This window comes from Tamandua tetradactyla, chromosome 17 (assembly GCF_023851605.1).
Source record: "Tamandua tetradactyla isolate mTamTet1 chromosome 17, mTamTet1.pri, whole genome shotgun sequence".
Classification (NCBI taxonomy): Eukaryota; Metazoa; Chordata; class Mammalia; order Pilosa; family Myrmecophagidae; genus Tamandua; species Tamandua tetradactyla.
Genome location: NC_135343.1, coordinates 43242920 through 43257302, shown reverse-complemented (window position 1 = coordinate 43257302; position 14383 = coordinate 43242920). Strand labels below are relative to the sequence as shown.

At 42.8% G+C, this 14383-nt stretch overlaps 1 protein-coding gene and 1 pseudogene across 3 annotated transcripts in view; one reads left to right on the top strand and one right to left on the bottom strand.

The window, feature by feature from the left end:
* ANXA4 (annexin A4) overlaps positions 1-14383 on the bottom strand; it is an 88917-nt gene that overhangs the window by 40295 nt on the left and 34239 nt on the right. For 2 of the 3 annotated variants that reach the window (XM_077134463.1, XM_077134461.1), the window contains one exon: positions 2056-2110. In XM_077134463.1, the coding sequence (XP_076990578.1) occupies positions 2056-2058 (3 nt within the window). In that variant the 5' untranslated portion in view covers positions 2059-2110. Of the gene's footprint in view, positions 1-2055; positions 2111-8301; positions 8408-11179; positions 11250-14383 lie in introns of those variants that run through there. The other variant, XM_077134462.1, reaches the window with a different exon arrangement.
* On the top strand, positions 11304-12020 carry LOC143660956 (ADP-sugar pyrophosphatase pseudogene; annotated as a pseudogene).

Sequence of the window (14383 nt, the reverse complement as noted above, 5' to 3'; positions counted from 1 at the left end):
ATCCCTCTACTTGTGACAACTAAAAGAGGTATTATCAGAAAATCCAGGAGAAACAGGCCTGCCGATGCAACCTCAGCCCTGAGATCAGCCTTGGCAGTCTTTTCTTAACCTCAGCTTGTGTGTTCTTTGCCTCTTAAAACACCAGCCTATGCAATCATTATATTGATGTTTAGTCTCCGGTATCTTAGAGCAGCTAGAAGTAAAAACCCAAAATTGCAGAATTGTAACCCATACCAAACTCAGAAATCTGTTCTACATCCAGTTGTGATGTGCTTTGAAATTTATTGCTTTTTTGTATCTATGTTATTTTTCACAAAAAAGAAAAAAAAAGTCAATTGTGATGATAAATGCACAGCTATATGATGATATTGTGAACCACTGACTGCACCCTTTGGATGATTACATTATATGTAAATATATAATATATATCAATAAAAAATAAGCAATTAAAAAAAATAAAAAGAAAGAACACCAGCTTATGTACTTTACTGACATCTTGGCATCAAATCCTCCCCAATGTGCAGCCTTAGTAGATCAAATGCACACCCTAAGGACATACACTTGACAAATAAATTAAGGGAAAGGCAGAACAATTTAAGAGAGTTCTGGTTATTTCCAATTAGGCCGGTTTTAAGGACAAGAAAGCAGGATTCAGAATATCAAGATGCAGTTTGTTAAAGGGATATAAAAATGTTTATTGTCCAGTACAGAGGGGAAAATATATTTAAAAACCAAATCTAATTTGATTCTACACTCTACTGCTTGATCAGGTTGCCCAGAAGAGGTCCACAGATGCAGACAGACCCTCTAAATTCAGTGCAGAGAAAAGTAGTGCTCTCTCAAGCAGCCAGTCTCTTTTTTGCTTGTGGACACAGCCAGTCTCATACAATTCCTCCGTGTTGTGGCCTCTAGGAACTTGCAGAGAAATCTGTGGCTCACCACTAATATGCAGATCGTTACTGCAATTTGGTTTCCTTCCCATTCTCTGGATTTACCTTGGTATTCTGTGTTTTTGTTCCCTGTCACTGAATTTCCCTATCTATTTATGTTTTATATTGAGTTATATGTATTTCTCTACACTGTTGCATGTAACATATTAATAAATCAGTAAATTTGTTAGAAACATGTGGGCAACTTGATCTTAATCAGTAAATGATCTCATAATCCAACTCTCCGGGTTCCTACAGGTTGCTAACCTGTTTTTCTTGTTGATGTTTTTAGTCTTCATTTGCAGATGATCAGGTTCACTACTTTTTTTTTTTTTTTTAGTTTCACTAACTTTTTACCACTCTGCACACATCTTCGTAAAAGAAGGCATCTGGAGCTGGTGGGATGTCCAGTTCCTTTCCGGGTATAAGATTCTACTTCTAATGTTCCTTCCCAGAAGACCAGGAGTCAGAATTACTGGCCTGTTCAGAAACCGTCCTAGGATGGGAGGAGAGCAGATGGTGAGCCTCACATAGAACCACGTTTGCAGTTTAGAGGCTCAGCTTCCACCGCAGCACTGATCTTTACAGAACTCTCAAAGGGATCCAGTTCCTCGCCTGTCCCAAAGATCAGATAACCAATCTCAAGGAGTCGGATCACAGCAGAAGGCAGGAGGCAGGCGACAAGCCCGCCTTGCTAAGGAACACTCTCTTGATGAGTCCGAGAGGATGAGGCTACACCAGAATTTCCACAGCCATCATCTTTGCGGTAGAATCGGCAAGAATTTTAGCTTTTCTTTGAGTTTTACCTAATTCTTTTATGATAAACATGTAGTGTTTTTGCAGAGAAAAAAACCTAAAACGTCATTCTAACATGTTCAGGATGTTAGGAGGAGTCAAAGCATTTTCTCTTTGAATTAACTTTCAGATTCAAATTATTCACAGCCTTTGAAAGAAATTAAAGCGGTGTTCAGAACAAACAAACAATCAACACTGCCTTTTCATTTCTTCCTCCGCCCCCCCCACCCAGTTGAGCAAACAACTCTTTGTTTAAGCCACAGGCCCCTGGTACACATCCTGTACCTGCCTGGGACTGGCACCAGGTAGGGCGAGGCACTCCCCAACTTACCATGGCCGGGACTCTATGCCAAGGTCAGAGTTCAGTCACCCAAACCGAAGTTCTTCTGTGATAAAAGCAGAGGGAAATGACTAGGATGAGAATGATGCCACTTAAATCATTAATCAGGAGAACTAGTAGTTTGCAAGAAGTTAAACTATAGGGAAGTGACACCCCATTTCATCAAAAGCTCAGCTATTAATGAGTCAAAGAGAGCCAGGCTAATAATTAAAGAGAAACTGTTACAGAGTGGGCAAGTTTATTGTACCAGCAAGTATTGTACCATACTTTCCTATCTGTTCTTCTGCTTGGAAACACACCATACAGAAATGAATCCTATTGTTTTATTAGGGTGAAGTAGCATTACTTGTACTGAAGCCAAACATAGATTCTAAATCATGTAAGACAGTTGATCAGAAGAGGTGCCTACTTGGAGAGAAAGGATGGTCCAACTTACATCAAGGAAAAGTACTGCACCCCACATACACTCTCAGCAAGTGTGTGTTAGCATGTGTATGTGCCTCTGTGTGTGTGCACCCAACCAACATAGAGTCTTCCTTTTCCAACGGCCACTTTCACTGCCACCATCTCAGGACTGAATAGTGCATCTTCCCTTAAAGCTGTAGCTCACACACTCAACTTTGTCCTCAGTTCTCTTCATCAAGAAGACTTGAATCATCACTTATTTATTCAGACACTCAGAATGCAGGACTCTTGGGCATTCCGTGATATGTAGGTAGGCCCTGAGGGGCATGGCAATCGCCTTCCTGTTCCCATATGTCTGGGCAAGGTTCCTTTCCTAACATGAGCTTCACCTGGGAACCCATCAGTAATGCAGACTCTCAGGCGCCATCCCAGACCTATTGCCAGAATCTGAATTTGAACAGGATTCTCAGAAGATCTGTCTGCATCGAGTCTGAAAAACACAGATCTAGACAAGTGTACTACATAGCTCTTTTCAACTATTCCTCTGAAATGACAAAATCTTTTTTAACTCACTTCATTAACATGTAAGCTGTGTTTGGTTGCAATCACTTTTCATCGTCCAGCTTTCCTGAGGCCTAGCTCCATCCTTCCTTTGCTTCCCATCACTCACAGCAGAATCACCTCCTATTACAGAGGGATTTGTCCCTTCCTAAGGGGAATGTCAGTGGGTCGGGGGCACAGCCCTAGCAAAGGGGCAGAAGTTCCAGGACAATGAGATGAGGCTGCTGGAGCACAGGGCTCATTCCAGAAAAGAGCCAGAGATAAGGTGTGAAGGCAAGTGGGGAATTGGTAAGGGCCTCGGATACCCACCAGAGGCGTCTGAGTGCACCCTGTAGGTAATTGGAAAACAGTGGGAACATTGTTTTTGCAGAGAAACGATTTAATAAAAGAAGTGCTTTAGCAATGTACTATATTATAGGGTAGACTAGACAAGGGGTTAGGAAGACTTCAGAGAAAAGATGAAAATACAACAGGATAATGGTAGAGACAGGGGTCAACAAAGTATAGCACATGGACCAAAGCTTATTTTTGTACAGCCTGTGAGCTAAGAATGGTTTTTCATTTTCAAATGGTTAATAAAATAACTGAAAGAAGACTATTTCATGACACATGAAAATTGTAGGAAATTCAAACGTCAAAGCCCATAAATGAAGTTTTATTGGCATACAGCTGCACCCATTTTGTTAAGATATTGTCTTGGGTTGCTTTCATGCTATGATGGCAGAGTTGAGTAGTTGCAACAAAGATCATATGGACCACAAAGCTGAAAATATTTACTGCTTGGCCCCTGACAGGAAAAGTTTGCTGTCCCCTGGTACAGAGGGTGACGTGATGGGGCTACTAGGCAGGAGGAGGTCTGGACAGGGTGGTCATGGAAGGCCTCTCCAAGGAGGTGATGTCTGAGCTAAGACCTGAATGAGAAGGGGCCAACCATTCACAGGTGTGGAGAACTGTTTCAGAACAAGGGCACAGTTAGTTCAAAGGCCCTGAGGCAGGAACGAGCTTACTGTGTCTGAGAGATGGACAAACGCATCATGACAAGGGTGAGGGTAGCATGAGAAGAAGCTCAAGTAGGGCTCGGAACCTCTGAGGAGATGGGGAGGTGGGAGGCGTGCTGCATTCTCATTTGCCCAGAATGTGCTGGGAGGCGGACAGCAGGGCTTGTTGAGACTTTTGGTGACCTTAGGCACTCTTTCACCTGGTGCCCTGTTCCATAGCACATGAATTATCAAAATACACCAGATGGGGCGATGTGATGGTGCTCAATGGTAGAATTCTTGCCTGCCATGCTGGAGACCTGGGTTCGATTTCTGGTGCCTGTCCATGAAAAAAAAAATACACCAGATCTCCCTTGAGGTATACTTTATAAGTGAATTGAATTGAGTTGTTGTCAACTAGGTGACAATCCTGGCAGATAGGCCTTTTAGGAGCAAGGGTCTTTCCTTTGCTTCCATGTGGTTTTAGAATAAATGACTAGTCAGGAGGTGGGGAAAGGGGACAGCTCCCTAAAAATAGCCAACTTTATTTTTTTCTATTGTGCAGGCTCGGGGAATTGGACGCGGGTCTCCAGCACCGCAGGCAAGAACTCTGCCACTGAGCCACTGTTGCCCACCCAAAAAGCCAACTTTTTAATAGGAACATTTCCCCTCCCTTTTTACCACATCAAGAAGTGGAAAGACTGCTTAAGCAAAACCTTCTGGAAATATTGAGAGTCGTGATTCAATAAGCTAGAAAATTTTACCAATGGGAAAAAATGCAGTATACTCAACACTGGGTTCTTTCACCCAGGCAAACTATTTTGAAACTTGGGGAGGTCACAGCATTAGACCATGACTACAGAGACAGCTGTTGTATATTTATTAAGGTTTTACTAGTACCAAATGAGTTTCTAGATCGATTACAAAAATGAATGCAGAAAATGGTATTCCTTGATTCTTTCAATAGATATCAGACAATGCATGTAAAGTTAATCTACTCAAATTCTTAGTAGCACAGTAGGGCACCTAGCAAGATCTCAGTAACTCAGCAAGGGGTGAGGGGCAGAAAGGAGGGAAACCCACCACCCCCTTCAGAACTGCTGCAGGGCAGGTCACACAAAAATGATCAACGTCAAAGGGATGGAAGGCCCTTCTCCCAAAGTGCTGCCTGTAGGGCCTTCCCACATGTTCTATCTGTCTCTTTGCCGATCCTCTGCAAATCCTTTTCTTGCCTCAGCTTCCAAGAGTCATTTGTTCTTTTTCTCTGAAGGCCATCCTGCAATTCCACAAACTATCTTGCAAGCCACTATGACCAAGTTCACAATGACTCAGACTTTGCCTTGGGGTTATACAAGCTCCTTTGGTGCTCTTCGGTGGGGCACAGTAATTAGCACCTGTGCCTCAGTTTTCACATTTGTAAAATGCAAAAGCACTCAGCTTTGGGGTGGTTCAAATGATCCAAAAGCATCACATTCATCAATATGGAAAGATGAAGGTTGAAGGGATCATACGTTAGGAAGTAAAAAAAAAATAAAACCATATTGGTATATGGTATGTGAATGGGAGACTGCAACTTTTTAATATCAGAACTCTACAACTAGGGCCCTTGAAGTTTTTAAAACAGAGTTTTAGAGCAAATGGAAAACAGCTGGGAACCAAAGGCATGAGACTCATGCCAAAATCAATTTCTTAAGAGGAAAATAAGTTGCAGATAAGGGTTAACTCATTTGATTAGATAAAATTAGATTAGATAAAATTGTGGAAATAATTTACAAGGGATTAATAAAGAAACATTAGGAATGCTGAGAACATGTCCCTAACATTTCCTGGTTGGACATCCAGAAGAATAATTATTACACTATCCCACAAATTGCCTTATGATATCACTACTAGAAGTACCAGGGCCGGACGCTGAATCAAATATAAAGCTTCTTATGTCTTTACGATAGACTGTAGGTAGGCGAAAGATTGACCTGAGTTCAAGTAACACAGTTCAACAGGCAGATCTGGAGGCTACGATGTGTGGTACATCCCTCCCCACTCACCCAGAATTTAGGAAGCAGGGAAATTATTCCCTGAGTGGTAAAATCAGCAAATATCCATCAAAATAAAGATATGCAAAGTCACCTCAAGGAGAACAGGAATCCCCTCTGGGCTAAAGCAGGCTTGTTGGAAAGTATTAGCATTTTTAGAAAAAAAATTGGGTCCATTAGCAAAACAGTCAGAGAGGCTTAGCTTGAAATATTCATTGAAATCCTATCCTAAGGAAAGGGGCACTTGGTCCCAGGATCCAATGGTCCAGTGGCCATAAATCTCACTTTTATGAAGATGAATTTTATCCATTTAATACCCTTTATTCTGGTTCCATGGTTGCCAAGCACCTTTGGACTAGAATTTGTCTTCCTCCATGAACCTCTCTATAAAGCCTAGGAGGAGGAACATTTCTAAGTAACAATTGTATTTCTCAACGTAAATAAATAAATTCACAGTGTCTGTATGTGTGTGCATACGTGTGTGTGTGTGTGTGTGTGTGTGTGTGTGGAGAGAGCTTGGTAGCTGTGAACCTATCCATGAGAGGTGAGCCCCTCCTTGGGGTGCTGATAAGACTTTTCCAGGAATGCTGGAAGTTGCCCTACAATGAGCTCAGCTGGTAACATCCGCTGTCCTTGAGCCTTCACTGGGCAACCTCCACTCAGAGTTGTAACACTGTCTGGATCACACTCCAGGACATGCGTCCCGAATGATCATTACAGGTAGGGACTTGCTCTCCTTGTGGCCCATTCTCACTGCCTCTCTCTTCCCTGGAGGATCACATGTGAGTGAGTCACTCACCATTTTTTTCTGGTACGTGGTTTCATTTTACATCCCACAAGGATGACAAATTTAAACCGCTCTGTGGATTTGTGGAGGGTGTCACTGGGCCCCACCCCAGCAATAAAGGCTTTCAAAACAGTCTATGAAATAGGAAAAGGAAAGCAACTCTTTCTTTTTGGAACTTAAATCTTTCTGAAGGTAAAGGAAGTTTTGTTTCGGTGGCAGGGTCTGAGGCAGGAGAAATAAACATTTTCAAAGATTTAGTCAATGCAAAGTGTGTAAGCTAAATGAACGCAGATAAATTTAGAAACCTAACTGTTATGTAACTTTAGGTGAGAATCTATTCCAATTCAGCACCTGGTGATAATTAATTGACAGTCTCTTGTCCAAGTTTTAGCCATTTGTTCATAGCATTGTGGGAGACTAATTTCAATCAACAGATAATTTTAAAACAAGCAGTTTACACATTTTAATTTCTCTCTATATACCTTTCATACAGAAAATTATCCCTATACATTGTCTGTTCAAGAGTAGCCAATGATTAAAAAAATTCCGAGAGGCTGTGGCGATAACTCGGTTGAACTTCCTGCCCCTCGAAGGCCTCTACAACCTTTCTGAATGGCCACCCCCAACTCCTAGCCATCCTCTTCTGGCCGTGGGCTCCCTCTTCCATGGGGCAGGCCTTGCCACTGCACAGCAGCTCTAAGCATCAGGAAAACTGGCCTTATAGTCCCAGTTTTGGCCTCTGCAACAAGAGACATCTTTTTAAAAAATATTTTCTGACACTTAAACGTGTCTAGGAGCTTTGTCGGTATTGTATCATTGTGCCCTCTTTCCAGTGAATTGAGCATAATAATTTAAGTTTCAGAGAAGTTAAGCACAGTGTCCAGGGGCACACATGTAGCAGGTGGTGAAGGCTGTTTTCTCAGGTCTGTCTGTCTCTGGCGACCTTTATTTTATGCCATAGCAAATGCACATACACATATGAACACGTGTATATAATTATGGATATAGACAAGTGCCAATTCTAAGATTTTTGAATAATAATGGAAAGAAATCTTTAAATGGTCACATTTCTTGCTGAACCAAATGCTTTCTTTGTTCTTCATATCCCTAAAAACTGGGGTACAAAAAAAAAGAAAGAAAAACAAAACAAAATTGCTCCTCTCCCAGATTTATCTGGTAGGAGCTATACCACACTTGGACCTGCAGACAAGAAAGCTCCCAGTCAAAAGTGTGTAATACCAAGCTGGTGGCTATGTGAAGCGAGAAGCACATTTCTACACCCACATGTCCCTGCCCAACGTCAGGCTATGGCTTTTCTGGCAAGAGAACAACACAACTGACTCTGCAATAATGTCTTTGAGTAGATGCGTGGTCAGAGTCATGCCGTCTCCAGCTGAGAGGGACATGAGGATTTCACCCAGACACACCCTGTGCCTCCCCCTTAAGAGGGCCCAGCATCCTGCACTGAGCTTACCTGGTGCAGGTGGAGGAGGTCCCGGCTCATCCAACTTCAATTTAAAGCGCCGGAAATACAGGCTGCTCCAGAGTCTGACCTTCTCAGAAACTGACCATCATGCCTTCTGGGGTGGTTAGAGTCCAGAATCAAAGGGGATTATAAACAATGACCCCATTTGGTTATGTTTTTCCTGGCCCTAGCAATATTAAGATTATCCAGTATATACCAATACATAGAAAAAGAAGGAATGCCAGAAAATAGCCCTTTTAGCTTTTACTAAGAACTGAAAACATCACACGCTTCCATTCAAAACCTACAATGGGCTCAGCACAGCCATGGCTATGCATTTTTCAAGCCCCACATGGCAGTTATGCTATTTGAGGCAATGCTCCTATCTCAGGCTAAATTTCAAGCAAACCACAGGAAAGAGAGCAATTGCAAAGTGGAGATGGAAGTACACAAAAAAAGCAGGAGTGGCACATGAGCCCCCAAAAGAGCTTATTTCTGCCAGCATTAGAATGCAAGGGCAGAGAAGACTTTGAGGGCACCAGCCCACCCCTTCATTTGGCAGAGGGTCAAAAGCCCTATCGATAGGCCAGCAGGTCCACTTCTGCGGAGGCGCAGGGTAACCATGGGCTGGTTCTCTCTGCCAGTCCAAAGCCTGGAAGGTGCTGGCATCGAGGGCCACACAGGTTTCACCAAGATAGGAGAATCCAGGCAACCTTTCTGATGAGAAACAGCAAAGGGAAGGAACATTTCTGAGTGTGGTGCAGCCAACTTCGTGGCCTTGGGGCTAAATGCGTATGACAGCCACTCAGACAAGCAGAAATTCTCCTCTGAAGACCAGCCCATTCTTCCACCATAACAAAGTGGCTAAAAAACTTGGAGCCCATCCACTTGGGTTTATATTTCGACCACAACCCCCTACCTCCCCCCACCCCCATTTCTTAGTTGTGCAATTTGGGACAAGTTAATAATCTGCTTGTGCCTCAGTTTCCTCACTGGTAGCATGAAGTTAATAATAGTAGCTACTTTATAGGGTTGTTGCAAAGATTAATCAAGTTATTACATCACTTAATGTGGTGCACAGAGTACTAAAGAAATGTTAGCTATTCTTTCCAAGTCACCCTTATCTATCACGTCTGCATATACTAGCTACTTGCTTAGTGAGCTGTTTAAAGTGTGGGTTACCAGCTCCATCGATGTTCAAAGCATCTGCGGTGTGCAGAGGTCAGGCTCTCACATTAACCAGTACACCAAACCAAATTTCCTCTGTGGTTCTTTGGGTCACTAAGTCAATGACGTCTTCCGTGTGTCTCCTCTGGCATCATCATTGTCCTCTCAATTGTCTGAATTCTAAGGCAGCACCTTCTCTACCTCTGCTCACCAAATTCCCATCCTGGGTCCTACTTTCCTGCTTCTCGTTCTTGGCTGTGATACGTACATGGTAGGACTGCAAGAAGGGCCTGCTGACTTTCACTGAACTTGCTGCTCCCGCAGCTGCTGCAGGGCAGACATTAATCACCTTGGCTCCTTGGACTTCCTGCAGGCCTGGTCTCCAGGCAGGGTACCCTGCAGCCCGCCCTGTGGGTCTCTTCTTTTCACCTTATTTCTGAGCCTTGGTTCTCTCTAAACAGCCATTTGCATAGCTTTGATTTACTCCAGTCACACTGGGCTTTATTTTCCATCCAAATATGATTTTGGACTAGAGTTTTGTTTTTATCACCAGCCTCGCAAGCAGACACATGCGCAAAGGCGCACTATGGACAGCTGACACCCACAGCCTCAACACAGGCCTGGTGGAAAGTGGGCCAAAGCCAGACAGGGCACAAACGCCCAGGACCCCCTCTGGGCTTCGTCCTCCAGGGGACATAGGTTCCTTCAGGGAATCCCACAGCACTGCTCTGAGCAGCCTTTCCTTTAAGAGGCAGCCCATTTTTGGAAGAGCCAAAACAATGTGGGAAAAGAATAACATTGGGAGATATACATCATCTGATTTCTAGACTGACTGTAAAATAATCTAGAGGATTTGGGGTGAATATAGACAACCAGATCAATGGAAAAGAATAAAATGTCCAGAAATAGACCCAAACATATGTGGTCAATTGTTTTTAACCAAGTCAGTCCAATGAAGATAAGAAAGTTCTTTTTTTATTAAATGTTGCTGGAATAGCTGAATATTTGTAACAAAAATGCTGAAATAACTGAATATTCGTATCAACAAAAAATACCCTTTCCCCATTCTGTAGACAAGAGCACTGATTTGAAATGGTTCATAGACCTAAAAGTAAAATCTAGAACCATAAAGTTCCTAGAAGAAAATGTGAGAGAATGTATTCTCTACCATGAGATAAGTGAGGATTTCTTAAACAGGATACAAAAAAGCACTAACCATAAAAGGATAAATTAAATTTCAACAAAATTTAAAATGAAAATGAACAGAATAGCCATATGTCAGGAAAAAATATTCACAGCAAATGTATCTGACAAAGGACTTGAATCTAAAATGTATCTTGGAATCTAGAATATAAGAACTAAAAATCACAATAAAAGGATAAACACAAATTCTTAAATGGGCAAAAGACAGACACTTCCAGAAAAAAAGATAAAAGAATAGCCAAAAAGCACATAAAAAGGTGTTCTACATTGGTTATCCAGGACATGCAAATTTAGAACATAATGAGATATCATATCATGTCCCCTAAAATAGTTAAAAATGTAAATAAAAACTGACACCAGTAGATGCTGGGGAGTATGGAGAACAACTGGAACTTTCAAACATTGCTTCTAGGAGTTTAAAATATTCTAACAACTTTAGAAAACTATTTGGCAGCTTCCAATAAAGTTAAACATCCATCTACCCTTTGACCCAGCAATTCTAGTTCTAGGTATTTACCCAAGATAAATGAAAACCAATGTCCACAAAAAGACTTGGTCAAGAATGTTCACATGCACTGCCCCCCCCCCCCCCCCCCAAAAAGAATGTTCACAGCAGCTCCATTATGAGTGTGTTATTCTGGTCAAACAGTTCCGGCCCCCAATGGGAGGCTACTGCCTAGAATTCCCTGCTGGTCTCATTGATGATAATGAAAGTCCAGAAGCAGCTGTTCTTTGGGAGCTTGAGAAAGAAACTGGCTATACAGGTGACATTGCTGAATGCTCTCCAGTTGTGTGTATGGATCCTGGTCTGTCTAGTTGCACTACCCATGTTGTGACAGTGACCATTAATAGAAACAATGCAGAGAATGTCAGGCCCAAGCCAAAGCCAGGAGACGGAGAATTTGTGGAAGTAATTTCTTTACCAAAGAATGACCTGCTGAAGAGAATTGAGGCTCTGGTAGCTGATGGACATCTCACAGTGGATGCCAGAGTCTACTCCTATGCGCTGGCACTGAAACATGCGAACACTAAGCCCTTTGAAGTACCCTTCCTGAAATTCTAAAGCCACAAAAGACCTGGCAATGTTTTTGTAAACAGGACCACCAGATTTTCACTCAGACTTTGTATGCAACACAGATTCATGTCAATTTAAATTAGCTTTTTCATAAAATAAAAGGACCATTAGAATGCAAAAAAAATAAAATAAAATAACAGTCATAAAGTGGGACAACACATCAACAGATAAATGGGTGAACAAATTTTAGTATATTCATACACCGGAACACTATTCGGCAATACAAAGGAACAAACTACTGATTCACTGATAACAAGTATGATTCATAAAAACGTTCTGAGCGAAAAAAGCCAAACAAAAATGTATAAGAAGTTTTAGAATAAGTAAAGCAAATATGTAGTCCTAGAAAGTACAGAAGTGGTTGCTTGGGGCCAAGGAGGTGGTGTTGTGGGATGGAGGGGATACTGACTGCAGGAATTGTGGCTGCAGAGGGGAACTTAAGGGGATAGTGGTGCCAAAACTCATGGAAAAGGGCCGGCCAGCGTGGCTCCGCAGGCAGGATTCCCGCCGGCCAAGCCGGAGACCTGGGTTTTATTCCTGGTGCCTGCCCATGTAAAAAAAAGGAAAAAAAACTCACGGAACAAAATACCTAAGATCTCTTTTTATTGTATGTAAATTACACCTCAATAAAAAAAAAAACATAGACAGTCTAAGAGGCCAAGGTCCCAGACATACAGACTAACAGCAGCCTTTCAGAAGAAGCATTCTACCCACACTCTAGGCAAAATCCAACTCAGTGGAACCCAAAGATCAATATGCCTATTGCACAGCATTGTGTATATAACCACATCTCCTCACACACATCAGTTTGAAGAGAAAAGAAGTCTAGCACCATTAGGCTTTGTCACAGGATTACGTTGTGTTTCCTGGTCCATTCTCAGAATGAAAAGGTCATGATCTGTTATTTTAGAATCAAAGCCCCTCCAGGAAATGAGAAAAGGGACTTAACTTCATGTTCCTTCTTGAGAAACACCATCAGAAAACAAAAATCTAACACAGGTACCCCAACAAGTTGGTGACAAGATACTGGCACTGATGTCCAGTTCTTATCTGCTCTACCACAGAGTTTACTCTCTGCCCATCTGTACTGGGGCCATGCCTTGCCTCTCCTTGTGGATCACATGCCAAGGGCCTCAGTACCCAAGATCCAACCTCCAAGGTTGACCAGGACTCCTGGTATCTTCTCTTGTTTCAGTAATCCAAAATTGTAAGGGTAAAACAAAAGGAGTTCCTTATTAGAAAAGAGTGAGAGCCATCAGCTTAATATCTGGTCTTCCTCTTATAATCTTTCCCAGAGAGTTTAAAATTCAGTCCATCTATCTTTCCAGATTCTCTGTGATGAAGGAATGATTCAGACTGAACGCACACGAGAGAGTCAAGTATAGGAAGGAAGAGATTTGCAGTGAGTCAGTGATAGAGCAGACATGAAGCTAGGCTTTCTGTTGTCCTCCTGATAATTTTTACTTGTTTTTTTTTAACCTAATATTTTCCATTTTAACAATTTTTAAGTGTACAATTCAGTGGCATTAATTATATTTACAGTGTTGTGCTACCATCACCCTATTACCAAAACATCTTCATTACCCAAACAGAAACTCTGGACCCATTAAGTAATAACTCCCCATCTCCACCTCCAACCCCAGTGCCCCTGGTAACCTCTAATCTGCTTCCTGTCTCTCTGAATTTGCTTATTCTAGACATTTTATGTAAGTGGAATCGTGCAATATTTGTCCTGTTTTATGTGCCTATAGGACGGAATGCAGGTACCAGTCAGCCCAGCCCTTCCCGCGCGGCTGTAAAGGCACACCACCACCACTTCCGCCTGCCCACGAGGAGGGAAAACGCTTCTTCCAGATGAACCAGAAAAGCAGCGGAATTCTCTGCAGATTTACACTGGTCCAACCTAGGCCATCTGGAAGTGAGCAGAGAAGATACATTCCTCTCTTAAATGTCTCCTTTCATTCTGACGCCTCCCATGCCCTACAAATACACTCGTTCTAGCTTTGTGGGCAACTCCTTCCCACCCCGGATCAGCCACTCCCTCACTGGGTGGGGACGTGGTTCCATTCCCAAGTCTGTCCAGAATTCAAGCAGAGTCTGGCAGAAGGACATAAAAGCCGAACTGTTGAAATTCTTCCACAGCAGATTTCTGATTCAAATTAGAAGCTTGCTATTTCTGTTGCAGCCTCTCCCAATTTCTCATTTAAAACCTCATGAAGGGGGCAGGCCACGGTGGCTCAGCAGGTAAGAGTGCTTGCCTGCCATGCCCAAGGACTTGGGTTCGATTCCCGGTGCCTGCCCATGTAAAAAAAAAAAAACCTCATGAAGGCAAGAGGAGGAAAAGGAGGAAACTAGGGCTGACATGAAATAACATCGGAGACTGAGAGGAACTGAAATTAATTGAAAGCAGATGGGGCTGGATGGGGCGTGGGCGCAGGGGGAGGAAAGACAGTAAGGAGATAGCTCCCGCCAGCTGCCAGGCGCCGACGTGCACCCACCGCAGTCCCCACGAGGTGAGGGGCTGGGAGGTGCGCCAACTACTGACTCAGCTCAACTCCAAGCCTGCCAGGTGATCGTGTCAAAACCATAATGGAAAGGTGCCGCTGCCCTCCAGCAGAAATGCTCCCCGGCCAGTATATTTTTGCA